We start from the raw sequence: 22106 nt of genomic DNA, 5'->3' as shown, positions 1-22106 counted from the left end.
GACCCAAGACGGGTCGCAGGCGTCGTACCGAGCGTGTCGAGACCGTGTCCTGATGTGATCTGCACGGGTGAGTCACGTCGGCGTCAAACGAGCGACGGGCGACCTGTCAGAGCTAAATCGTCGATCGCAAGCTGGCCCTCTGGCGTCCTGGGTATGTACCTTTGTCGCGCGCCGGAGACGACTCGACGCCGCTGAGATCGGAGATCAAGCTCTGACAGGTCGCACGTCGCTCCTTTGACGCCGACGTGACTCACCCGTGCAGATCACATCAGGACACGGTCTCGACACGCTCGGTACGACGCCTGCGACCCGTCTTGGGTCAGGTGGCACGACGCTCATCCGCCTACCAGCGCTGCCGTGCAGGTTGCCACGACGAGGTCGAGCACGCTTCTATACGCTCGCCCAGCCTTCCTTTCCATCCCATTAGGCAGCCTGGGAACGGTGGCGGTCAGAGGCAAAGCCTGCGAGGGGTGGTGGAACCACATGTCACGGCTACCGCCGGCTCGACCCCACGATAGCCTCCGGAGGCTGACTTTGAGGCACCATCATCGGACGATGTTGACGAGTTGGGTCGCTCTCGCGGTAGCCAGATGACCTCTCATACTAGTATCATCGGCCATGGCCGCAGGAAGCGCGGGGGATTCCGCTGGGAGCAACACGGAGCTCCGTTGGACGCGTTTTCAAGATTAGCGTGTCAGTGAGAGTGAATTGGAACTAGCCTTTCAGGATTCAGCATCTGGAGATGCTCGAGCATAGGCAAGATAGTGTGCAGTCCAAGTAGGGCGCATCTAGGATGCATATTATCTCAAGATGCGCATATCATCTTAAGATGGGGGGGTCGCCGCCCCTGACGTTCGTACTGTCTTGTTGATCTCGGTTCTCGCATCTATCGTCCCCGTCCGCGCCCAGCGAGACGCTCAGTTGCTGTGGCGGCCGCAGTCTTTCTGTGAGGAGGAGGCTGCGCTGGCGCAAGCACGGGCGGGAGGGGTTTCTCCTGCGGAGTCGTGCGTGCGCGGGGCTCCTCTTTGCGAATACTCCCTACATACATCTCTCGAATCTCGTATACCCGTTCTACCAGAGAGTCAAGAGATACAAGAGAATCAATAATACGCTAAACGGTCGATAAACGGCAACGCGCCCACCCCACGCAGGCGACGAGGACGGGAGCTCGGCAACTCTCGCCGTCGTGGCCGCGGGCGTCGCCCGCCCGCCCGCGAGCCTGACCCTAGCGGTTGCGCTCGCGAGTTTCTCCCCGCCGGCCGCCGCCGCCGGGCTGTGCCGCGCAGACTCCTCCGCCCTGTCCTCGGGCAGTGGGCCGGGAGGTAGGCTGAAGGCACGCGGCGAGGCAGAGCGCCGAGGGAGGCGGGGAGGCGGGGTGGGCGGGAAGGAGGAGGGGGGCGAGCTCGCGGCGCGCTAAAAGAGGGAGAAGCCCGACTTCTCCTTGACCTCGAGCAGCTCGACCTTGAAGGGGGGGAGGGGGGGGGGGGGGGGGGGCTCCAGGGAGGGGACCCGACGCCGCGACGCCTCCGCCCCTCGCACGTGCGACCGAGGAGCGGCCCGATGTGACAGCGCACGAGACGTGGCCCCCGGGGGGAGGGGAGTGGTCGGGGGCAAGGCGGGGGTGGCAGGACTGCCGCGGCGCGCCTCGAAGCGCAGCGCGGCGTTGCCCGGGATGGTTGGTGGCGCGCCCATCGGTCCGTAGGCGAGGTCTGCCGGGATGGTGAGCGTCGCCTAATCTCGGGTAATCTCGGGTAATCTGGGGCGGTGAGCGTCGCCTGTTCCGGAGGTGTGAGCCAGAGGCGGCGTAGGAAGTGTCTAGGAAGCGCCGCCTTCCCGCCGGGCCGCATGCGCTGCAGCCCCTCGCCCCACCCCTTGATCACTTGCTTGAGCTTGAACTCGGTCGGCTTTTCGCGGTCGTACGACGAGTCGAAGACGGTGCCGTCGGCGAGCGAGCCCTTGTACTGCACAACCACCGTGTCCTCCATCGTCGGGCAAGCGCCTTCGCCCTCGGCATGGCTCTTGAAGACGAGGCCCGAGGCGCTCGTCGTCGCCCCCTCCTCGGCAGACGCCTCGCGCAGGAAGGCGCCCGCTGCGGCCGCCATCTCGGACGCCGCCGCCTCCTGCTTCTCCCACGCCGCCGCCTCGGCCTCGGACTGCGGCCGGAAGATGGACCAGGAGAACCAGCCGACGTAGAGCGCGGCGAGCGTCCAGCCGACCGGCGTCACCTCGAAGGGCGACAGAATAATCGGCGGTCTGTTCAGCTCGTACGACCAGTCGATCTCGGCGAGCGCGAGGGTTGAGGCGGCGGCCGCCGTCGAGGCGTGCACCGCGGACGGCGCGGCGAGCGGTCCGGCGACGGCGAGGGCGCGGCCGACGACGGCGCCGGTAGGCGGGGCGGCAGGCAGCTTGAGCGCGAGAGAGCTGAGCGCGAAGGGGAGCGCCAGTCCCATATGTATACATGTGGCAATTGGTGGGCGCGAGTAAAGAATTCAACAAATCGAACTCGAAAATCCGTTACGGAAAAGCATGCGCGACGCTGCCTCTTTGCACCGCTCGCTCGCGGCTGCGGGAGACATGGCCGCCAATGCGGCTCGCACTCGCTCGGCGGGCCTCCGTCCCACAGCCGCCCGGGCGTTCCACGGGTCTGCCTGGCGCTGCGCTGCTTGCACGCTGCACTGCACAAAGCTGCGACAACAAGGGGAGGCTCCTGAGCTTGAGCGTTGAGCAGTGCAGCTGCGGGCGCTCGTGGGCGGCTGTGCAGTGGTGAGAGTGCCTGATTGGAGGCGAGCTGGTGCTGCGCCAGGGTGCGCAGCATGCGCTCTTGCTCTGTGCTGAGGCATGCTGGCTGGCGCCCAACACAATGCCCTGGATGCATTGCTCCACGCCGTGCTGGCTAGTGCAGTACTGCCAGTGCGCCGACTGGCGCGCAGGGTGCGCGTCGCCGCGCGTGGCACGGGTGGCTCGAGAGGCGCGGCTGTCGTTCAACCCCGCGGCGCATGTGCGCCGCGGAAGCTGCTCGACAGGCTGCGGGCATCGCTGCGGCAGAAAGCGCCCGCCCTCTGCTTTGCTTTTGCCCGCGTTTTACGACAACTTTCGGTTTATCATAGCCGCCGAACTTTACCTCGCTGTTTCTTTATAGGCGTCTCGCAGCTGCGTATTCTCGTATTATCTTCGAGTAGTTGCGTGGGGGCGGTATGTATTCTCGTATCACTAGCTAGTGTCGTGTCCACTAGCTCCGAGTAGAGGGGGCGTTCTGCTGCTAGGGGAAACCCAGAGCGCGGTACTATCCCTCGGAGAGTATTCTTTAGCTCCGAGTAGAGGGGCGGCGTTCTGCAGTTAAGGGGAAACCCGGTACACGGAGCCAACCCTCGGAGACCCGTGTTATGGCCCTGCGAACGCGCACCCCCGGGGCTAGGGCTCTCTAGCCCGTAACCCGACACCGATCATCCGGCCCGCTGGGTGCGCTTCTTAGCTCCCCGGCCCTGGATGTGAGGTTAATAACTGCACTCCAAGTGCTCCAAGAACTCTCTCGCACAGCACACAGGTTCGACACAGGTACCAAAAGAGGCACAGCCTGCGACGGACCTTTAGAAGGCGCCGTCGTCCTCATGGAGGTGGGCACGATCGGGGGGACAGTCGAATCCGCGAGCACCGTAGTGCTCGCCGAAAAACTTCGGCGGTTCTTGTTTGGTGTGTCCGCAGTCCTCCCATCCCTCCCTTGGGTTGTCTGTTTTCTTTCTTTCTTTTTCCGCAGCGAGAAGCGGCGAGAGACACTGCGAAGAGAGATAGGAAGAGGCAGACTCCCTAGGGTGGGCGACGGCTAGCACCACACTCCTCTCCTTAAAATCCCTGTGTGGTGGCGGCGTGCCGTCCTCCCATCCGCGCCATCCCTCCCTTGCGCCTTGGGTTGTCTGTTTTCTTTCTTTCTTTGTGTCCGCAGCCTTCCGCCCTCGTGCCGCCGAGTGCATATCCTATACGAGAGAGATCCCTGTGCCCTGTGCCCAGCCCTCTCCGCGCGGCGATGCGCCCTCCCCCCTCGCTTTTGCAAAATCCTGCAAAGGTGGGGACGTGTCTGTCCTCGACCCAGCCCTAGCTTGGGATGTCCGTTGTATTTATTTATTTATGTGTCCGTTTTATTTTGTTTTTAGGTCTGTTCTTGGCAAAGCATTTTATTTATTTATTTATTACCGACCGACTACGTCAAGAGTCGCCAGAAACCGAGGAGTCACACAGTCCACCTGTGATTTGTGTGAGCTCTGAGAGATCATTTTTAGCAATACCAAACAACTCTAACACTCACACGTAATGCCTTGATCTGCTATAACCAAAAGTGAAATAGTGAAAAAGAAATCGACCTGCGTTGCCCTTGAGGCGGCCCTGGGTTCCGGCTCCTACCCGGATAGGGGGTCTGTTGGGACTGACTCGCGCCAAAACGCCCTACCTACCTACCTATCCCCAGGCCGCGCAGCGAAGCGAAAAAAGATGAAAAGAGGCGGTACCTACCTATTGCAGGGCCCTTTTGGGCCAAACAAGACCAACCTACCTACCTATCTGGGAGGGGCCAGCCGGCAGACCCCCTATCTGGGTAGGAGCCGGAACCCTGGAGGCAGCTTCTCGACGACTCCCTCGCCAGCGGTTGCTGTGACGACGACAACAACAACAACTCTCTCTGACAACGACCTCGCCGAAAGTTCAAAACGTGTGTATGGAGTGCCGCTCACTCCTCCTCGGCGCCGCCGCCGGCGCTGCCGCCTTTGCGATCCTCGATCGGCTTCGGCGGCGACGCTTGCGGGGAGGCACGTACCACGCTGGCATGATTCGCGCCCGGCCCGAGCTGATCGAGCAGTACCAGCAGCTGCACGACAAAACGTGGGAGGAGGTGATGGCGAGAATGTATGCGAGCAACATGCGCGACTTCGTCGTGTGGTTTCATCCCACCACGAACATGATGTTCCATCAGTTCATCTACGTCGGCACAGACTTTGACGCCGACATGGCGCGCGTCGCCGCCGACCCGGTCGTCCGCTTCTGGTGGACGTATTGCGAGCCGTGCCAGGAGCCGCTGCACTGGAGCGGTCCGCCGCCGTCGCAGGGCGGCGCTGGCGACCCAGCGCACCCGGGCGAGTGGTGGTCGCCGCTCGTGCAGGTCAATCACTGCGGGGGCTGGGCGGTCGACTTTTCCCCGCGCCTGGGTCCGAACCCGTCCTACACGCCAAACCACCCGGCCGGCAAGACGTCCACCAAGGACGCGCCGCCTCTTGTGCACAACCGGACGGGCCCGGCGGCGGGGTGGACGAGCTCCAAACAGCCGCCCTTTGTCGCGAGCTGAGGCCGCGCTGCTGGCACTGTCGGACAACCGTGATACGTGTGTGCGATGGCGTTTGAGGGAGACGCGCGCGTCGTGCGCGGCAGCGACTCGCCGCGATACCGTGCCGAGGCATCAGTGGTGAGACTGACGTATGTGGAGTGCTGGAGCCACAAAACGGTTGGGTAGGAGTGTGAGACGTTTGGGTGTGCGTGCGACTGCGAGAGGCCTCTATCGATCGACTGCTGTTCGAGACTGTGTAACAGTGGTCAATCGTACTGTCATGCAAATCAACGCTTACTAAAGCGCCCCTCTCTCTCCTGCACCCTCCCCGCTCTACGACATGCATCATGGTTGCTGATGCTCTCTCTCTCTACGTGGCTGGGTTCACAGCGATTGTAGGAAAACGAAGGGAACACTAGCTGGCTCAAGTGCGCGGGCGTGGCGACCGCAGTAAGGCTTCTCTTGACGGTCGCGGCCTTCCGACTCGCGCCTCCGCCTCACTGGCACTATTGTAGCCCTGGCCGGTGCGCGTGCTCAGTTGAAGTTCCGGAGTGAAAATTCGAACGCGTTCTCTCGCGGTGACCAAAAAATGTCCACCTCAGAGGCACCTCCGGAGGCAGGCCGCCGCACGCCGGCGACACAGCTCCAGCTGTCGAACTGACCCGCAGCTCCTCTCAGAGCGGGAACTGTGACGAAAGTTGACTGAGGCGGTTGTCAGGAACCATCATACGGATCACATGGTGGCTCTCTCATGACGGGAGACCGCCCGACCACTCCTGGGTGGCACTGCCACCGGTGTCGCTCGACGTCCTGTCGACAGCGTGCCGACAGCGACACATACCATGTGGGACGCGTCGACCTCTACTGCTTACCCAGCCTTCGAGTGTATCCTGGCTGTGGTCCCACACCCACTGGTGTCCATCTCAGAGACCGCAGGAGGTCATGACCCTCATGAGGCAGGGTCGATGGGAGTGCCAACCCCACAATGCCTAACAACCCACAAGTATGTTACAAGCAAGCGAGAGAGAAGGGAGAGGGGGTTGTACGTACGTGCAAGTGTTGTTGCGAGAGAGAGTTCTGCGATTTACGATTTCTTTACGATTTCTTTCTCTCCCTTGGCCTTGCCTGTTCGGTTTTTAAAACTTGGAGTGCAGTCGGCAACCTCACACCCAAAAAAGAAAGAAAGAAAACAGACAACCCAAGGGAGGGATGGGAGGACGGCGCGCCGCCACCACACAGGGATTTTAAGGAGAGGTGTGTGGTGCGCTAGCCGTCGCCCACCCTAGGGAGTCTGCCTCTTCCTATCTCTCTTCGCAGTCTCTCGCCGATTCTCGCTGCAATCTTCATGCCACCTCGCGGTCGTCCCACTCTCGTCGTTCTCTCCCTTGTCATTTCCTCCTCTGTCGCGTCGTTCTCTTCTGCCTCGTCCTGTGACGCCGCCGCCTGCCGGTCCCTTGTTCTCGCGGCTTCTTTCGCCTTTCGGCGCAACTCCGTCCTCCTCGCGGCGTATCCTGGCCCCTCGAGTCTATCGAGCTCCCCTCGCGCAAGGACCACATTTCTGACTCCCACTCCGATCATTTGCCTCCAAGTCATGTTGTTGCTCAGGTCCACTCTCTCTTCGAACACTCGTGCCTCTACGGATGATGCCGGCGCTGGGGTCCCCTTCGGATGCATCGTGACATCTGACAACTGGATTTCCACTGGTTCGTCCTCCTCGGAGTCATCTTCCCCGTCCTCCTTCCGCTCGGCTCTCCGCTCGGTACGTTCGGCGTGGCTCACCCTCCATGCCGTGAACAGGCGCTTTATCCACCCTATATTCTTCTCTCGTTCCTCTGCCCGTGCCCTGGTCTTGTCGTTGTTTCGCACCCATGTCTGTATGGCAATCGAGGCTGCCTTCCCCACTACCTGTAGTTCACTCGTCACCTCTCCCGCGAGCTCCCTTCTCTTTCTTTCGGGTATGGAGTCCGTGAGTGCGGGTAGCGTGCAGGCAATCACGGGCGCTATTTTGTCGTACTCCTCTTCGGCGAGCGCTCCAAATCTAGACCCTTTCGCCTTTAAGGAGGCTGCCCTCGCTCGTCTCAGGAATGTGGCGGTGTCTTTTGAGTCCGGCGCCTCCCGTTCAACTCTTGCTGTCGCCCTCGCTGTGTGTTTGTCGAGCTTCCGCATGAAGTGACGCGCCTCTTCCTTATTTCCAGCGCAGCTGCCGCTCAGTATGTGCGCCAACGACGCCTGTGGTGGCTCACTGTCTTCTTGTTTCCAGTCGTCCCAGTCTTTCAGTTCCCCGCGTCTCCTCCTTGCCTCGCGCGCCTCTTTTGTGGCCTCATCCCTAGCCGCTTTGCACGCTCTGCATTCCCACACCCAGGGCCGAGGAGCGGACAGCGTATCTTTTTTTGTCAAGGAGAAGCTGGGTTGGCCGACCACCTTGAGGTCGAAACTCTCTCGATCCTTTTCTACCTCTGCCTCCATGGTCCTCTGCCTCATCTACGCTGCTACCGCCGCGCCCGTCGCCAAGACAAGCGCAGACACGTCGCACGCCGGCGTCACCCAGCCCATCACGACCGGCGAGGCGCTGGCTTCGATCCCAGCGGGCCTCTCGAACGACGCCGTCGGGGCCTACGAGTCGAACCCGCTGTACTTTGACCCTCACCTCCGCGACCACATCAAGCTGACCGTGACCCCGTCCAATACTGGCTGTGGCTCCACCGGCAAGGAGCACATCCGCCCATTCTACGTCAACTCTGCGGCGGGCGACTCGGAGACGTTCCACTTTTGTGAGGACGGCACCTGCCACCTGACCCTTGAGCTGGATGGAGAGACCGCCCACAACGATGTGGGTTTCCTGCGGCTGCGCGGCTGCCCGCTGCACCAGGGCTACACCGTGCCCTACCTGCGGATCATGAAGTCGCTGCTGGCTTCCTTTGACGTCCTGCACATCGGCTACGGCGCCTGCGACCAGGGCGAGACGCAGTGCGAGATTGGCACAGACATCTCGTTGGCCCCCGGCGAATGCAAGACCCTCACGCATCCGTCGATCGACGACATCAAGTTTGACGTCTGCTACCAGGGACCTGGCACTTGGTAATCGCTTGTTGGCGTCGCCGGCGGCGCCGCGCCTGGGAGCGCGGTCTGGTCGCAACCACACGTCTCCGCCATGTGCGCATTAATCATCATGTGAGGGGGAGTGAATTGCATGGGGCTGGGTGCATGGAGCTGTCAGTGGGGAGCCGCGGGGGAGGTCGTAGAGCTCTCCTTGCGGGACGCACACTTTTAAGTTATTTTGTGTATTGCACATATCTGCCTCGCTCCGCAAACAAACAAATAACACAAAAAATCAGAAATACGGCAGCCCCTGGCGGGCCGGCTGTGTTGGTCGATTCACTTCTCCGCGCGGTTTTTTCTTTCGAGCATGCGCTCGAAACACGAGAAACACAGAGAATTGCACCCTTTCGCCCTCTCATCACTGCCCCGGCCCACGACGACGCTCCCCATGCGCCATGGGGATCGGTGCCCGCGCGGACCACCGCAGTGAAGACGGGTCCCAGGCAGCGGGTCAGGTCAGACAGGGGCGCGAACGGGACGTCGGCCGTAGCTAGGGTCACAAAGAGACGCGACCGACACGTACTGCAGGAAGTCGACGGTCTTTGCCTCCGCAGATACGGTCATACGGAGCTGGCCCCAAGGGTGCGACCGCCTCGGATGGTCCCAAATCGCCCCACTGCAAGAAGAGCTCGGGCACGGGGATTTGACGGGAGAGAAGTGCCTGGGCGCAAGCCGTCCGGAATGCGTCCTCATCCACATATGTGTATATGCACTGCGCCGAACACACCGAGGTCAGCCAAAGCACCGAGGACGCGGCGCCACGACGCGGCTGAGATGGACAGCTGCAGGACACTGAGTCTCTCAAAGTACGGGGCTGTAGCGGGTTCCAGCTCTACAAACGGGAGGAGCCACTAATGGCGGCCCCCACTGAGGAATCTGGACCCACGACGCTTGCATCCCTGGAGGAGGAGCGGCGAGGTTGAGTAGGGCTGGATTGCCCACTGTCGGCCAGTGGAATGAAACCCCGAGTAGAGGAGCTCAGAGGACACCACTGTGGTGTCGACGGGAACCACCAGTGGCTTTGCGGGATCGGGGATCTGCTCGGCCGGAATGCTGAGCTCGGCGGCGGCGAGGTCCGGCATCGCGGCGAAGGTCGTCTCGTCGAGGGCTGCCTCTCGACCTTACTCCCGCGTCACAACGAAGCACGAGAACTGTGCACGACAGAGCGACAGCGTAGCGCACGCCGTCCAGTCGGCGAAGGGACGGCTGCTTGCGCAACGTGATCAGTTCTAATGAAGGTACCGGGGCGCGACGGATAGGTGAATCCGGGGCACCCTCCACTCGAAGCCCTGGCTAGGGGGTTCGAGGTGGCCCCCACCCAGGGGCCGCCCATCAAAGGGACTGCGGCAGAAGAGGCCCAATCTTGCACACGTGCAAGAACATACACGAGTGTTTCGCGAGCAAATAAAAGGCTCCGCATGGGTACAATGGAGGAAATTTAAGTTTCCACAGTACCACATAGCGTAGTATCTGCTCAGCAAGCACTAGGCACCACGCTGTCGTCAAACCCAGGAGGGAGGCCGAGAGCGTAGAGAGGCCCCTCCGAGCAAGGCTCCTCTGCGGGCCCGGAACTCGGTCCGCAGCTACGCCCTTCGATAGAGCCCTCCCCCTCCCTCTCCACGGACAGAGCGACAGCACAGGGCACCTCGGGAGCGCCCTCGCTCCATGCATCTCCGTATCTCGCGCGCAGCCTCGCTCGCTCTTTCTCTCGCAGCCGCTCGTGCCTCTCTTCGAGCTGTAGCCGAATCAGCTCGTCCTCGCGCTCGCGCTTTCGCTTCCGCGCATCCGCCGCAGCCTGCTTCCGCTTCTGGTCCTGCTCCTGCTTCCGCTTCTCCTCGGCGATCTCTGCTTTTCGTCTCTGCAGCTCCGCTCTCCGCGCAGCAATGTAGTTGGCAACCGCAGCCACTCCAGCATCTGCGCTCGCTGGAGGCAGCTCATGCTGCACGTCGTCGCACCGGCAGCACTCGAGCGAGCAGCGGCGCAGAGGAGGGCGCGGCTCGGGCGGCACTCGCGCGGCTCTCGCACGGAAAGAATGACGCGCGTATGCTCCGGGATCGTCGGGCGTCGCGAGTCTCCCTTGGCAATCACACTGCATGCCGCGCAACGCCGCCGAGTAGAAGCGCTGCATCTCATCTTTCGAGTGGTAGCGCGGCTCGATTGGTGGGTATGGTGGGTGCGTAGAAGGGAAGTTATCGTCGGCAAACGAGCCGCCAACGATCTCGCCGCAATCGGCACGGCAGTGCGAGCCTCGCGTGCGCAGGAACACCGAGAGGTTGAGGCTCACGCGGCTGACGGTGCGGTGCTCAGGCTGCGGCAGGTGCGTCGGCACCGCACGGGCGGGATGTCGCTGCGGATAGCCGCCGTGGAAGTCGAAGGAGGCGGGGAAGAGCTTGGACTTGTCCCAGATGCCGGTACTCGCCGCGGTGAACGAGCCCTGAAAGTAGCGCGAGAGCTCCTGCACGCACGGCGCCGGCGGCAGCTCCGACTCGCAGTGGCTGCGCGGCGGCCACGAGCTCCACCGGTTGCGGTTGCACGCCTCGCCGATGGCGGCGATCGCAGCGGGGAGCGTCGCCACCGGGTAGGTGAACCGCGGCGGCAGCGGCTCGAGCGCGAGCTTCAAGTTGGACGAGACATGCACGTCGCAGGCCCACTTGCCACCCACCAGCTTGAGCGGCTCGCGCTCTCCGCACGCGGCCTGCCGCAGCACTGATGCCGCCCACGCATGCGCACCCGGGGCGAGCGGTGGCAACGACGCAGCCGCCGCTGCTGATGCAGTGAAGAAGAGCTTGTAGCAGAAGGAGTACTCGCGCAGCAGCTCGTTGTGCATATCCACCCGCTCCCATCGCTCCAGCATCGCCAGCTCCTCGTCGTTGATCGAGCCCGGCTCCGCTTCCCACAGCGAGTCGGGCAAGTCCGGCTCGTCGAGCAGTGCGGGCAGCGCGGTGGGAGCCAGGCAGCACTCGATGAAGCGCAGCCGCAGCGTGTCACGCCGCCAGCGGAAAGCATTCCTCTCCGTCTCCTCGCCGCCGCTCACGTGCATGCCGCTCCACGTGCCATCCCACCCGCGTCGCGCGGCGATCACCTGCTGCAGCGCCCACGTCGTCGCGCGCGGCTCCGGCTCTGGCGAGCGCCCTCTCTCCAGGCTCCAGGCGCGAGCCCTCTCCGCCAGCAGCGGATTGCCGACCAGTTCGCTCGGCGACGGCCACCAGTCTGCCCACGGCGGCCGCTCGTCGCTGCCCGACGCGGCAACGATCCGCGCCATCATCTCGTCGGGCTCGTCGAGAGGCAGCTCGAGCCGGGGCGATGAGTCCCTCACCGAATAACGGACGCGGCTCGATCCGATCGGATCCGATTCGACCCACGCCCAGTCGCACAGGCGGTTCCCTGTGACGCCCCGCAGCGCGGCCAGCAGCGCGATCCGCGGCGACGCATCACGTGGGCGCATCGGCAGCTCGCGCACACGATTGCGTGCGGCGTGCACGCGCGAGGCCGCCTCCTCGGCCCGGCGCCGTCGCTGCTGCTGCTGCTGCTCGCGCGCCTCCTGCTTGCACTTCTCCTCGAGCACGCGCTGCTCCTCCTCAACCACGCGCAGCTCCTCTGCTGCCTCCAGCTCCAGCCTGGCATCTTCTCGATCGTAGCGAGCCGCAGTCTCTGCTGACCGCTCCTCCTGGGAGGCGGTCAGGCGACGCCAAGCCTTCGTGGCCGTGTTAAAGGTCGTGCGGCTCTCCCTTTTGTCGTGTGCCGGCCAGCGCGTACCTGTCATCTGCCAGAACCACATTGTTGGCTCGCCGCTGTCGCCGTTGCGGGCCTCGAGCTTGTCAGCGCCACGGTAGTCGGTGAGGTTCGGGGGGTCCCACTGCGCCGCGCTCTCGCGCGTGAAGAGGCGCGGGCGCCCTGCGCGAGCCGCGTGCTCGCAAATGCCGCAGCAGAAGTGCTCGCATCCACAGGGCAGCATTGTGCCCCGAGAGTGAACCGGACGTACGGCAGCGGTTGTGGATTAGTGCCCCGGGCGAGTGAACCGGATTTCAACTGCCAGCACCGCCAAGGGGAGAGAGTGGGTACCTTACAGAAACAAGTTTCTTCCATTGTACGATAAAATTAAAGTTTTTTTGAGGCGCGCAAGATGCGTACCAACTGGCTGGGTCAACTCCCCTGACCGAGCGTGCCAATTGGGTCAAGAACAAGCCACAAACGGCTTACGCGCGCCTAGCTCCGCGGACGGCCCCTCCACCCTTCATGTACGGATCATATAATCCCCACAGTCGCTGTCGTGGGATCGCTTCCCATGTGAGATTCTCTTTTTGCACGACACCGGGAATTCTCTTTTTGGTGGTGTAGCACCTGTGTTAGTGCCAGTGCGCGCCAGTCCCGTGCCCAGTAAAAGAAAGAAAGAAAACAGACAAGCAAGGGAGGGATGGGAGGACGGCAAGGTGAGGAAAAGCCAGGCTCTACTGTACCGTAATAGAAAGAAAAGAACTCTTCGAGGGAGTGGTGGTCGCGGCACGAGGGCAGCCTTGCTTTCGCTGCGGGGTCGCTGCCTCGCTGCCTCTGCGTGGCCGCCTCGCCATGGCCAAGAAGATGCCCACCAAGGGCGCCAAAGCCAAAAAGGGCGCCGCCGCTCGCACGGCCTCGCGCGGCAAGGGCAACGCTCGCAACAACCCGCGAGCCTTCAAGGCGGCGTCGGGCCCAAAGGCCATGCAGCGCTCGGCGCACCGCGCGCTCGAGAAGCAGGAGCGGCAGTACCACGTGGCGCTCACTGACCGAGCGGTCGAGGTGGCGGTGCAGCCTCCCATCGTCGTCGCCGTCGTCGGTCCCGCCGGCGTCGGAAAGTCGACCGTGATCCGCTCGCTCGTCAAGCACTGGACCAAGCAAAACCTCAAGGAGACGCACGGGCCGGTGACGGTGGTGACAGGCAAGTCCCGCCGCGTCACGCTCATAGAGTGCCCAAACGACCTCAACGCGATGTGCGATCTCGCCAAGGCGACGGCCGCCGCCGCCGCCGCCGCCATAGCCGCCGGCCGCCGGCCGCTGAGCTGTCGCCTCCGTGTGTCAGGTGGCGGACCTTGTCCTGCTGGTGGTGGACGGCGCGTACGGGTTCGAGATGGAGACCTTCGAGTTCCTCAACATGTGCCAGGTCCACGGCTTCCCGCGCGTGATGGGCGTGCTCACGCACCTCGACTCCTTCACCAACGCCGCGGCGCTGCGCCGCGCCAAAAAGACGCTCAAGCACCGGTTCTGGACGGACATCTACGACGGCGCGAAGCTCTTCTACCTGTCGGGGCTCAAGCACGGCCGCTACCCAAAGGCCGAGATCACCAACCTCGCCCGCTTCCTCGCGGTGATCAAGTTCCGCCCGCTCATCTGGCGCGCTCCACACGCCACCCGCTAGCCGCCACACGCCACGCGCCACGCGCCTCTCCTCCTCTCCCTCGTCTCACGCCTCACCCTCCTCACGCCTCTCCCTCCTCTCCCTCCTCACGCCCCTCTCGCTGCCCCTCCGCCTCCGCGCCTCCGACCCCACACCCCAACCCCACCACCCCCACGCAGGCGCAACACCCACCCCTTCGTCCTCGCCGACCGGTTCGAGGACGTCACCGAGCCGGCCGCCCTTGCGAGGGTGTCCGGAGTAGCCGAGATGGGACGAGATGAGGACCGAGAGGAGTAGGTTCCCGCTCTCGCGAGGCAGATCCGCCGATCGTGTTCGCCGATAGTGTTCGCCGAGCGGGGGCCGCCACCGAGCGGATGCGATTCCTGACTGGTGCGCCATCCAACCCGCGCCATCCACCCCGCCGACAGGACGAGCTCGTCGAGCGGACGGTGAGCATGTACGGCTGGGTGCGAGGCACCTTCCTCCTCCCAGGCTCGCGACCTCCCGCCCTCGAGCTGTGCACAGCGTCTCCCCACGCCCCCACACCCCCCTCGGGCCGTGAGCAGGCATGCGCGTCCACCTCCCCGGGGTCGGAGACTTCGCCATGTCCGAGGTGAGTGCGCTCGACGACCCGTGCGCTCCTCCCGACCGCACCACCCGCCGCCGGCTCGACTCCAAGGACAAGCGGCTGTACGCGCCGATGTCCAACCTGGGCAGCAGCCTCGGAGTGCGGCGGCGCGAGGCTGGAGGCGGGCGCCCCCTCGACTCGCCGGTGTCTGGTGCGGCCTAGGCGATCTGACGTACGACCGCGACGCGGTGTACGTCAACATCCCGGACAGCGCGATCCGCTTCTCGCAGGGCAAGGGGGTGGCGGGCGAGGGCGAGGACGAGGGCGGCGAGGGCGAGGGCGGCGGCGACGGCGGCGGCGAGGAGGGCGGCGAGGTTGGCGGCGAGGACGTGGCGATGGTCAAAGGGCTGCAGCGGGTTGGGGAGGCGGCCGGCCTCGACGAGCAGCTGCGAGGGGCGAGCCTGCAGCTCTTCGCGGGAGGGGCGGCGATCGAGGGCGGCGGGGGCGGGGGCGAGGGCCAGGGCGGCGGTCGCGTGCGCAGGCCGGTCCAGTTCGGAGATGACGCGGCCGGTCCGGCTGGGCTGCCGGCTGGGCTGGGCCGCGCACGGGCGCTCGCGTACGAGTCTGGCGCCGAGGGGTCGATGTGGGAGGGTGGCGACGCTGGCGACGGCGAGGGGGGCCTGGCGGAGGAGGGCAGCGAAGACGACGACGACGACGACGACGACGACGACGAGGAGGAGGAGGGAGGGGAGGGCAGCGGCGAGGAGGGCGGCAGCGACAGCGGCGAGGAGGAGGGCGAGGAGGAGGAGGAGGAGGAGGGGGCGGAGTGGAAGCTTGGCCTCGCCGAGCGGGCGGCGGCGGCGCACGCGGCGCGGAGGACCGATTGGGGCAAGCTCGTGTACGGAGGCGGCGGTGCGGGGGCGGTGCGAGGCGGCGAGGCCTCCGCTGCGGCAGCTGGCGAGGGCGAGGAGGAGGGGGAGGAGGAGGAGGAGCTCCTGCTCCCCAAGGGGACTCTCGCGGCACGGGAGGCGCAGCGCGCTCGCCGTCCCGCCCGGCAGGGCTCCGGCGGCTCCGGCGGAGGCCTCGACTCGCGCGGCCGACACGTCCCCGACGCGCCCCTCGCACCGCGGCACGCGCCCCTGACCCGTCCCGGACGCGTCCCGTAGGCGTCGGTTCGCTCGGCTCGCTCGGGCCGCTCAACCCGCTCTGGGAAGGGTTCGAGCACGACGCGGCCGCGCTCGACTGCTCGCGGCCGCCGCAGCGCCGCGCGCCGCGCCGCGACTGGACCGGGCCGGAGCAGCGCGAGAGCGTGATTGACCGTTTCGTCACGGGCGACTGGGGCGCGAGAGCCGGCGGTGGCGCCGACGCCGACGGGGGAGGCAGCGAGTGCGGGTCGGACGAGGGCGGGTTTGAGGACCTCGAGACTGGCGAGGTGGCGGGCGAGGGGGGCGGCGACGGCGAGGACGACGACCCGGAGGCGGCGGAAGCGGCCGAGGCGGAGGCGCGCCGGCAGCGCAAGCTTCAGAAGAAGGTTCGATTCGATTCGGGGTACGACGACGGCGACGCAGAGGGCGGGGGTGAGGAGGGCGAGGAGGGCGAGGAGGGCGAGGAGGGCGAGGAGGAGGAGGAGGGCGGCGGCGGCGGCGGCGGCGGCCGTGGCCGCAGCGGCACGTCTGCGCTGCGGCCCGGGCAGGAGCTCTTCGAGGAGGAGGCGGGCATGGTGGTGTGAAGAGACTCTCTTCACACCTGCAGCTGTGAACAGGAGCTCTTCGAGGAGGACCCGTGGATCGTCGAGCAGCGCAGGCAGCAGGCGGAGCAGCGGAGGAGGAACCGAGAGCTGACTGAGTCGCTCGCCTCGCTGCCTCCGGACGAGCGCGCGGCGGTGCAGGGCTACGCGCCGGGCTCGTACGTGCGCGTGGTGCTCACGCAGGCGCCTCGCCACCTCCTCCGGGTGGACACGTCCACGGACACGTCCACGACCCGTCCTTGACTAGTCCACGGCGCGTGCGTCAGGTGCCGTGCGAGTTGCCGCGCAATTTCGAGCCGCGCTTCCCGCTCGTCCTCGGGGGGCTGCTATCGGGCGAGGAGCGGCTGGGCCTCGTCTCGATGCGCGTCAAGAAGCACCGCTGGCAACGAGGAGTCGCTCCCACGTCGTGCTGCAGAGGAGCTGTCTCTGAGCCTCCTCCGAACCGCCCCGGCGTAGGCACAAGAAGGTGCTCAAGTCGCAGGACCCGCTCACCTTCTCCGTCGGCTGGCGCCGCTTCCAGAGCCTGCCGCTCTACTACGTCCAGGACCCAAACTTGCGGCTGCGGCACATCAAGTACACGCCCGAGCACATGCACTGCCTCGCAGCCTTCCACGGGCCGCAGGCGCGGACGCCGCGGCGACGGCCACGCGCGACGGCCACGCTGCACCCGCCCCCGCCCCACTCTCCTCTGAGCGGGGGCCCCGCCGGCTCGGCTGCAGGTGCCACCAAACACGGGCGTGCTCTGCTTCCAGACGGACGCACGCAAGAGCTTCCGCATCTCCGCCACGGGCGTCGTGCTCGAGGTCGCGGCGAACCTCAAGGTGGTCAAGAAGCTGAAGCTGGTCGGCTCGCCGTTCAAGGTCTTCAAGAACACCGCCTTCATCAAGGACATGTTCACCTCCGCGCTCGAGGTTGCAAAGTTCGAGGGCGCCGCCCTCCGCACCGTCTCGGGCGTGCGCGGCCAGGTCAAGCGCGCGCTGCAGGCCGACGACGGCACGTTCCGCGCAACCTTCGAGGACAAGCTGCTCCGCTCCGACCTCGTGCTGCTCAAGGCTTGGGTGCCCGTCCCGCTGCCGACGCTGTACAACCCCGTCTCCAACCTGCTCGCGCCGCACGGGCGCGGCTGGCTGCGCATGCGCACGGGCGCCGAGGCGCAGCGCCGAGCTGAGAGACGAGTTCAAGAGACGAGTTCAAGCCGCGAGCGGCGCCTCCTCACTCACACTCCCACCTCCCGCCGCGAGCAGGTGCGCGCCGAGCTGGGCGCCGCGCCGCGCGTCAACGCGGACTCGCTGTACAAGCCCATCGAGCGCGCGCCGCGCCGCTTCAACAAGCTGGCCGTGCCAAAGGCGCTGCAGGCCGCGCTGCCGTACAAGTCCAAGCCGAAGCTCGACGCTCCCTCCGCCGCGAAGAAGCCGCGCAAGGGGTCGCTCAAGGCGCTGCGCGCCGTCGTGGCGGAGCCGGAGGAGCGCGCGGCGGCCAAGCTGATGCAGCAGGTGCACACCATGTACAACGAGCGCGAGCGCAAGCGCAAGCGCTCCATGGAGGCGCGCCGCGGCGCGTCGAGAAGGACGGCGTGTCCCGGACGAGCCTCCGACATGCCGTGGACGCGTCCCGTAGGTGCGCCGCGCCGCGCACGCCAAGAAGGCGGCGCGCGAGGAGGGCGAGAAGGCGGCGGCCACCAAGCAGGTGCGCAAGAAGCGGTACGTGAAGCAGGGCCTCGAGGAGAAGAAGCGCTCGCGCGGCGGGGCGGGCGGAGATGCGGACGATTGAGCGGTGGAGCGAGCGTTTTTTACCGGCGCGGCCCCGGCCGCGGGCCGGCGGTGACTATATGTCGCTTTTCGTTTCTGTGTGGTTTTATTCATTGGCATGTGATGCGGTGTTGTCAGCGTACGGGTTACTTCGAATTGTGTGATTGGATAGACGGCAATACAGTCTCATGGCTCATGTGCTCGCGCACAGATCACACGCACTGACATGGACGAGAGATACACGACTGCGTCACTGGTCCAACTCCACGCTGTGCACACACTGCTCGGTGCTCGCCTCACCCCTCAGCCTCACCGTACCCTGGGAGCTGGGTGAGCCGCGCCTAGACGACGTATGGCAGTATGAGTAGGTTGCCCAAGTTTGCAAAGACATGCACCCCGCAGTGCACGCGGTGACCAGCGAGCACCGCTCCTCGCACGGTCAGGATGCGACCACACGCGTAGCAGGCGCCGCCGGCAGTGTATCCGGCGAGTATAAGCGGGAGAGCTCGCCCACTGCAGTATCGCCACGCAAGGAGGACCTGCACCGCCATGCCGACTCGCACCGCGAAGAGGTCGACTGTGCGGCGCAGGCTCTCCTTGATAGGGTTGGACCAGTAGATCACGGAGGACGCAAGGACAGCCGTCGGCCCAATGCCGAACGGCACGTAGACGCCACGCCGGCACGCCTCGCTCACGCTGAAGCTCGTCAGCAGCGACGAGGCGAAGCATGGGTTTGCGAGACAAGAGCGCGGGCGGAGGGGCTGCCAGTCGGAGGAGCCGAGATCGGTGAGCAGCGAGCTGAGTCGGCCGATGGGCGGCGACTCCGCTGTGATGCGGGAACAGCGAAGAGAGCTGTGCTCAACACCGAGCGTGCTAAAACGAGTCGACAAAATGCTAAAAGCGAGGCTGGTGGCCAGGTTGAGCATGCCAGAGAGCGGTCCCCCTACACCGAAATGATTTAGGTGGTGAGTGTGCGCGCCAGTTCACGCCCTTTTCGTGTCGTGAAAGCGACTCCCATTGCTGCCACTCATGAAATCGTTGTAGGTATGTTGTTGGCAAATCAAGACACAGAGCTCACACAGAATCACAGCGGGAGGAAAGCGGCGAGTCGCAATTCCTGGGGTCCTTGTGGCGGGCCACCCTGAGAGAGAGAGATTTTTAGCAATACCAAACAACTCTAACACTCACACGTAATTTGGGGCCTGGAGCCCTGTTTGTTTTGTTTTGCCACCCTGTCCAGAGAGGCATGGATGCCAATCTGGGGTCTCTCGACCGAGTCTATGAAGCCCTGGCCGCCTCCCGGTGGTGGCAGAGGTTATGGAACCAAGCGACGGAGATGGTGCGGGGGTACGGGTGTTCCAGGGGGTCACGACACGCACCGACCCTTCACGAACCGAAAGGCTGCACCCGGGGAAGGCACAGTAATCCGGGCACGTGTTGGGCGCCCCATTCCGTTTAGGGCTAGGTCGGCTCAGGCCCCGTCCACTTCCCTCCCGCCTGGCGCGTGATGATGAGGAGATGCCACCCAGGCCAGCCAGGACAGGGGCGGGGGGCGAGGGCGGAGGGCGGGATGGGCGCCAAGCGGGAGGGAGCGAACGGAGTGGAATGCACAGATGGGGGATGGTGAAGGCGGAGGGGCAGAAAGGGGGGAGGGGGCGGCGGGAGGGCGGAAGTTGGCGTGGGTGGGCGGTGGGTGGTTCGGTAGGGCGGGGGGGAGGGTGAGGGGTGGAGGTGGAGAACGGTGGGGGCGACGCTGCGACCTTCATGCCACCCCGCGGTCGTCCCACTCTCGTCGTTCTCTCTCTTGTCGCTTCTTCCTCTGTCGCGTCGCTCTCCTCTGCCTCGTCCTGCGACGGCGCCGCCGCCTGCCGCTCCCTTGCTCTCTCGCTGCTCGGCGCAGCTCTGCCCTCCTCGCGGCGCATATTTTGGCCCCTCGAGTTTATCGAGCTCTCCTCACGCAAGGACGACTCTTCTGACGCCCACTGAACCAAGAGTCCTGTTTGGTAGCGCTACCCAACGCGGCCAAAGGATATCCACCTCGAGAACCTCGAGAACCTGTTTGGTAAGTCGCACGTTTTCTTCTCCGCCGGTGAGCCGGTGTGTGTGCCAGTCCGCGCCAGTCCGCGCCCTTGTCGTGCCAGTGTGCTGTGAGAGAGGCTTGTATCTTAAGAATTCTTCTCCGCCCATATTTTTCTTTTTTTGTCCTTTGTGTCCTCCGACGACTCCTCGTCCAGTCGCCGCGTGGCACGATGGTAGTCGCTTTGCTGCTGGCTGCCGTGCCTCAGCCACTGCCAGAAGGCTGCTTCATCCCTATGAACTTGAAGGCGACGCCAAAGGGTGAACACACGAAGGGAAGCTGGCGAGTGTGGGGCTTGTGCGCTGCTGGCGAGTTTGCTGTTGAGATGCAGCAGAGGTTTGATCCCGGCGGCAACTGGGGCCCGGGGTCGGGTCTGAATGCTGTGAAGATGAAGTGCACCGATGGCGAGATTATTTGGTCGCACGACGGCTTTTATGGTGACTGGGGGAAATGGACCTATTGCCCTGGCCGGGTTGCCTTTGACGGCTTTGCCATCAAGAACAACAACGACACTGCCGCCAATGCTGTGCGGATGTACTGCGGGTCCACGACTTCTCCCGACACGGATGCTGGCAGCGGTGATTGGTCGGATCAAGTCTCTTGCCCGCCTGGAAGTGCGATCTGCGGCTTCCGAATGCGACTCGAGGATGATCAAGGCGCGATGAACGATATTGAGATGCAGTGCTGCACGATGGATGGCCTGGAGAGATGCGATTCTCCGCCCTCACCGCCACCCTCGCCGCCGCCATCGATCTCTATAAATTACGCCGAAACAGCCAAACAAGATTCGGGATGGCCTCAGCGAGACTTTCACTACCTCGACCGACATTGCGTCGCCTGCGCCAACAGCTACGCGTTGCAGCAGTTCCAGCTCTTCGTGTACGGGACGGAGCCTCTTCTGATGCAGTACAAGTACAGATGCGCCACGCCAACAACAATCGGAGGTATGACAGACACCACACCTGCGCAATACGAAACGAGCAGAACGGAATCCGTCAGATACGGCAAAGTGTATGTCCGCCTGACACGTCTGGTGGTGGAGTGCGCCTCCGGGTCGGTGATTTCTCGCTTCCAGCTGCGCTTGGATGACGCTCCAGATGACGACCCTGGCGTACGCAAAATGTACTATGACTTCAGTTGCTCCAAGCCCTCCGCAGGTGACTTGGGAGGCTGTAGGGATGCGAGCACAGATTCGAGGGAGGATGGGACTGAAGGCGACGGCATCTTCAACTATCACGTCCTCAGTCAGCACGACGTGGCATGCGGGCCTGAAGAAGCACTCCAAATGTTCGTCTTGGACCGAGTTTCTAATGTCACAATCGCCTACCGAATGAGGTGCTGCAACCTGCTTCCGGATCTGCCGCCGCCGCTGCCGCCGCCGCCGCCGCCGCCGCCGCCAGCGCCACTCTTCCCGCCCAAGATCCCTTCGGACATGCCCCAGGCGCCTCCGCCCCCGCCGTCGACGCCGCCGCCCTCCCCACCTCCGCCACTCCCGATACCGCCGCCCTCGCCGCCACCATCTCCACCGTCGACGCCGCTACTGCCCTCGTCGCCCTCGTCGCCACCGTCGCCACCGTCGCCATCGCCGCCATCGCCGCCACCGTCGCCGCCGTCGTCACTGTCTATAGACGCTTCCAATAGACAGGCATTGGGCGACGGAGGGGCCGTGGGCACGGCCCAAATCGTCGCTGCGGTCATCGCCGGAAGTGTGTTGTTTGTGACTGCGGTCGCAGCCCTGCTGGCTCGACGATGCGTTCGCCGCGAGGTGCGCCGCGCCACAGAGCGGTCGACACGTAGAGCCCATGGAGACCGCCTTGCGAGGCGGATGAAGCAAGCGTGGGCACCCCCTCCTCCACATCCTGACGGAGAGACCAAGTTCGCGTATGCCTCACTACGCGAACTCGTTCTCGGCCAGCCTGCGGCGGCGGCTTTGGGCATCTGCCACTATTTGCGTGTATCGGAGGCACACGTTGCGGCCGGCTTGGCCGCAGGGGTCGAGTCCATCGTGCGTGAGGTAACGTCCCACGGCTCAGCGGCCGACATCGAGTGCCTCAACTACGTTCTGCACGAATCTTGCGGGTGCGGCTTCATGACCTTCCAAGACGGGCTAAAGCGGGACTGCGACGCCAAGGGAGAGCTCCTGCCCTCCCGCCAAGCCGACGACAGAAATGGAGGGCAGCGGCCGATGGCG

The 22106-nt window shown here is 64.6% G+C and overlaps 8 protein-coding genes across 8 annotated transcripts; 4 read left to right on the top strand and 4 right to left on the bottom strand.

The window, feature by feature from the left end:
• Positions 1–1413: 1413 nt before the first annotated feature.
• Positions 1414–2576, bottom strand: EMIHUDRAFT_229802 (hypothetical protein; the record flags this gene model as incomplete). Its single annotated transcript, XM_005785807.1, has 5 exons — positions 1414–1440; positions 1510–1532; positions 1632–1731; positions 1881–2253; positions 2551–2576. The coding sequence occupies 5 exons, from the start codon at positions 2574–2576 to the stop codon at positions 1414–1416; spliced, it is 549 nt and encodes a 182-aa protein (XP_005785864.1).
• A 2129-nt stretch (positions 2577–4705) lies between these two features.
• EMIHUDRAFT_229800 (hypothetical protein) lies at positions 4706–5329 on the top strand (the record flags this gene model as incomplete). Its single annotated transcript, XM_005785806.1, has 1 exon — positions 4706–5329. One exon carries the CDS (start codon positions 4706–4708, stop codon positions 5327–5329), a length of 624 nt encoding a protein of 207 aa, XP_005785863.1.
• Positions 5330–7722: 2393 nt separating this feature from the next.
• EMIHUDRAFT_441618 (hypothetical protein) lies at positions 7723–8616 on the top strand. Its single transcript, XM_005785805.1, has one exon. It carries the CDS (start codon positions 7773–7775, stop codon positions 8388–8390), a length of 618 nt encoding a protein of 205 aa, XP_005785862.1. The 5' UTR covers positions 7723–7772; the 3' UTR covers positions 8391–8616.
• A 623-nt stretch (positions 8617–9239) lies between these two features.
• Positions 9240–9489, bottom strand: EMIHUDRAFT_229798 (hypothetical protein; the record flags this gene model as incomplete). The annotated part of the gene is made up of 2 exons (XM_005785804.1): positions 9240–9306; positions 9371–9489. The coding sequence occupies 2 exons, from the start codon at positions 9487–9489 to the stop codon at positions 9240–9242; spliced, it is 186 nt and encodes a 61-aa protein (XP_005785861.1).
• A 392-nt stretch (positions 9490–9881) lies between these two features.
• EMIHUDRAFT_111849 (hypothetical protein) lies at positions 9882–12362 on the bottom strand (the record flags this gene model as incomplete). The annotated part of the gene is made up of 1 exon (XM_005785803.1): positions 9882–12362. The coding sequence occupies one exon, from the start codon at positions 12360–12362 to the stop codon at positions 9882–9884; it is 2481 nt and encodes an 826-aa protein (XP_005785860.1).
• A 611-nt stretch (positions 12363–12973) lies between these two features.
• EMIHUDRAFT_111848 (hypothetical protein) lies at positions 12974–17860 on the top strand (the record flags this gene model as incomplete). The annotated part of the gene is made up of 12 exons (XM_005785802.1): positions 12974–13453; positions 13542–13753; positions 13955–14024; positions 14204–14333; positions 14566–15255; positions 15510–16066; positions 16106–16252; positions 16357–16493; positions 16547–16628; positions 16810–17265; positions 17335–17583; positions 17708–17860. 12 exons carry the CDS (start codon positions 12974–12976, stop codon positions 17858–17860), a joined length of 3363 nt encoding a protein of 1120 aa, XP_005785859.1.
• A 319-nt stretch (positions 17861–18179) lies between these two features.
• Positions 18180–18764, bottom strand: EMIHUDRAFT_229794 (hypothetical protein; the record flags this gene model as incomplete). Its single annotated transcript, XM_005785801.1, has 1 exon — positions 18180–18764. The coding sequence occupies one exon, from the start codon at positions 18762–18764 to the stop codon at positions 18180–18182; it is 585 nt and encodes a 194-aa protein (XP_005785858.1).
• Positions 18765–20150: 1386 nt separating this feature from the next.
• EMIHUDRAFT_71748 (hypothetical protein) lies at positions 20151–20603 on the top strand (the record flags this gene model as incomplete). Its single annotated transcript, XM_005785800.1, has 1 exon — positions 20151–20603. A coding segment is annotated over one exon (453 nt), but the record flags the coding sequence as incomplete, so codon positions are not given.
• Positions 20604–22106: the final 1503 nt, after the last annotated feature.

Source organism: Emiliania huxleyi (genome assembly GCF_000372725.1).
Source record: "Emiliania huxleyi CCMP1516 chromosome Unknown EMIHUscaffold_158, whole genome shotgun sequence".
Lineage (NCBI taxonomy): Eukaryota > Haptophyta > Isochrysidales > Noelaerhabdaceae > Emiliania > Emiliania huxleyi.
Note: the sequence above shows the minus strand (reverse complement) of the source record. Positions and strands in the feature narration are given on the sequence as shown.